We start from the raw sequence: 2,797 nt of genomic DNA on the forward strand, positions 1-2,797 counted from the left end.
TTGTTTAGGCGGTGGAGAAATTTCTAGTTTTTTCTCTGAGATCAGAAATGGGGATTTCTAGTTGACTAGCTAACAGGTAAACCCTCCCGAGAAAGACAGATCCCACCAGAGAAAAATCGTTGCCGTTGCGTACGCGACGGTGAACTATGAGTCTCTGACGGGCCGGGAAAGCACTGCCTCCTAGTGGGCGGCTCTATATATGCCGCGGCAAAGCCAGCAGCTTGGACACCATCCCATTCCCAGGCAACTAGCAAGCGTCCCAGGTTCCAGCTAGCTACGAGCAAAGAACCGAGAGCCACGAGCTAGCCATGGCGACGAGGCTGGCGCTCGCGGCCATGGCGGCGCTGCTGGTCGGCGTGGCGGCGGCGGACGTGGGCTCCATTATCACGCAGGACGTGTACAACAGCATGCTGCCCAACCGCGACAACTCCATCTGCCCCGCCAACGGGTTCTACACCTACGACGCCTTCATCCAGGCCGCCGGCGCCTTCTCAGGGTTCGGCACCAGCGGCAACAGCGACGAGGACAACAGGCGCGAGCTCGCCGCCTTCTTCGGCCAGACCTCCCACGAGACCAACGGTCAGTAGTACCTGCCGCATGTGTTTCGCTGCGATCGATTAGGCTTTGACAGTACACAAAGTAACTGACCCGCACGGGCACGACGAACAGGCGGAGCTGCTGGCCAGTACACTTGGGGGTACTGCTTCAAGGAAGAGATCAACAAGGCGACGTCGCCTCCCTACTACGGACGAGGACCCATCCAATTGACAGGGTAAATGACCTAATCATTTCCATAATGTGATGAACGATCACACAAATTTTATTTGTTTATAGAAACTAGAGAAGATGTACGTGCCACATACACGTATTTAATTTTTCTTCCATAAAGTAATGATGTTATTTATTTTCTTTCAAAAAATAATACACATCTTTATTTTTCTTCCATAAAACAATGATGTCAATTAATATCCTTCCAAAATCATCAAGCAACAATGCCATTTATTTTTCTTCTAAAAATAATACACAACTTTATTTTCCTTCCATAAACAATGATGTCAATTATTATCCTTCCAAAAAAAATGACGTGAATTATGAGTCAATATATGTGCAAAGGAAAGTATGTGTATGCTAAATAAAAGTAATATATGGGTACAAGAAATTGGTATAGGAAATTACTGGTGTAAAAAGTAATAGGATTTTGGTGGAAAACATTTACGAAACCAATCACCCCCTCTCTTTTGTCAGGCCTTTTGGCCTGACAAGTGAGGCCTCCGTGAGAGGTACGATGGGCCTAATCTTGGTGAGAAATGTTTTCAATTGTTTCAACTTGCAGATTAAGGCTATTACTCCTCCGTCCCAAATTATTAATCATTTTCGTTTTTCTAAATACATTAGTTTTACTATGCACCTAGTCATTATATATATCTAGATGTATACTAAAAATTATATAACTAGAAAAATCAAAACGGTTTATAATTTGAGACGGACGGAGTATATTATATTTGCAGCAGCACATGGATCGATGAGACGTGACGTTGCTGTCCTCAAACAATACAATTCCTTATGGTACGTTTCATTTCGATGCATGGACGCAGGCAGACCAACTACCAGCAGGCCGGGGATGCGATCGGCGCGGACCTGGTGGGCAACCCAGACCTGGTGTCGACGGACCCCGTGATCTCGTTCAAGACGGCCATCTGGTTCTGGATGACGGCGCAGTCGCCCAAGCCGTCGTGCCACGACGTGATCCTGGGCAACTGGACGCCGTCGAGCACCGACGCCGCGGCGGGGCGGGTGCCCGGCTACGGCGTGATCACCAACATCATCAACGGCAGGTTCGAGTGCGGCGTGGGGACCAACGACGCCAACGTCAACCGCATCGGCTACTACCAGCACTACTGCGACATGCTAGGCGTCGGCTACGGCGACAACCTCGACTGCTACTCCCAGCAGCATTTCTGATCATTCAACATGATCAGCTAGCTGCTCGACAGTTATTACTATACATCATCTGTGTGCGATCTGTGAATAAGTGGCACATGCATGCGCCATCTTTTAGTTGAATAATAATAATTTCGTCGTTGATATATATCACAGATATATATGATTTACTTCACCCGCTCTGCTGACAAAAAGCATTATTAGCATTCTACTAAGGTAGGCATGAGGCATGCATGACGACTCTACTCTGTAACGTGCTGCTACATCTACATGCATGCCCCTGTCACACCCACAGTGGGCATCTTGGGCTAAAGTCTTATTCTAACATCATATCACGAGCATCTAATTTCACAAGTAATCTCTAAATACGAAATTGCGACCCTTCTCGGCCGATTCTTTGGCCCCTCTCGTTGCGCCATGTCACTCTAAAACACACAGCAGCCGTTGGATCAGTCTATCGAACGGCTTTAGAAGGATTGGGTGGGTCCCTTTTAGGTTCGCATAACTACTACAAAAACTAATTAACAATGACCTTTTTTGGAGCTCTGAGGCGGGCACATAAAACAACCGCCTCTGTTAATGCCTATCATTAACACAGGCGATCATTTCTAATTAACTGAGTTACGCCATCCCACCCTGCCCCAACGCCGTGCCGAGCTCCAGTACCGCCCCCCGCCCCGGCTCCCTTCACGGCGGCTCTATATCTCCCTCGGCGGCGGGCCGCTATGGCAGGGCGAACGCGCCGGCGGCGGTGGCGGCGCCCGATGGGTTCGGCGGGCCCAGTGGTTTCTTTTTTTGTTTTTTTTATAGTCTATAAACATAGGAGGGCAGAAAGCCGCCTCTGAAAATACGCCAT

The 2,797-nt window shown here is 48.5% G+C and overlaps 1 protein-coding gene across 1 annotated transcript; it reads left to right on the forward strand.

Annotated features, from left to right (window-relative positions):
- The first annotated feature begins 220 nt into the window (after positions 1-220).
- LOC120678627 (chitinase 8-like) lies at positions 221-2,123 on the forward strand. The gene is made up of 3 exons (XM_039959878.1): positions 221-579; positions 670-772; positions 1,596-2,123. Exons 1-3 carry the CDS (start codon positions 309-311, stop codon positions 1,960-1,962), a joined length of 741 nt encoding a protein of 246 aa, XP_039815812.1. The 5' UTR covers positions 221-308; the 3' UTR covers positions 1,963-2,123.
- Positions 2,124-2,797: the final 674 nt, after the last annotated feature.

Source organism: Panicum virgatum, chromosome 6N, assembly GCF_016808335.1.
Source record: "Panicum virgatum strain AP13 chromosome 6N, P.virgatum_v5, whole genome shotgun sequence".
NCBI lineage: Eukaryota > Viridiplantae > Streptophyta > Magnoliopsida > Poales > Poaceae > Panicum > Panicum virgatum.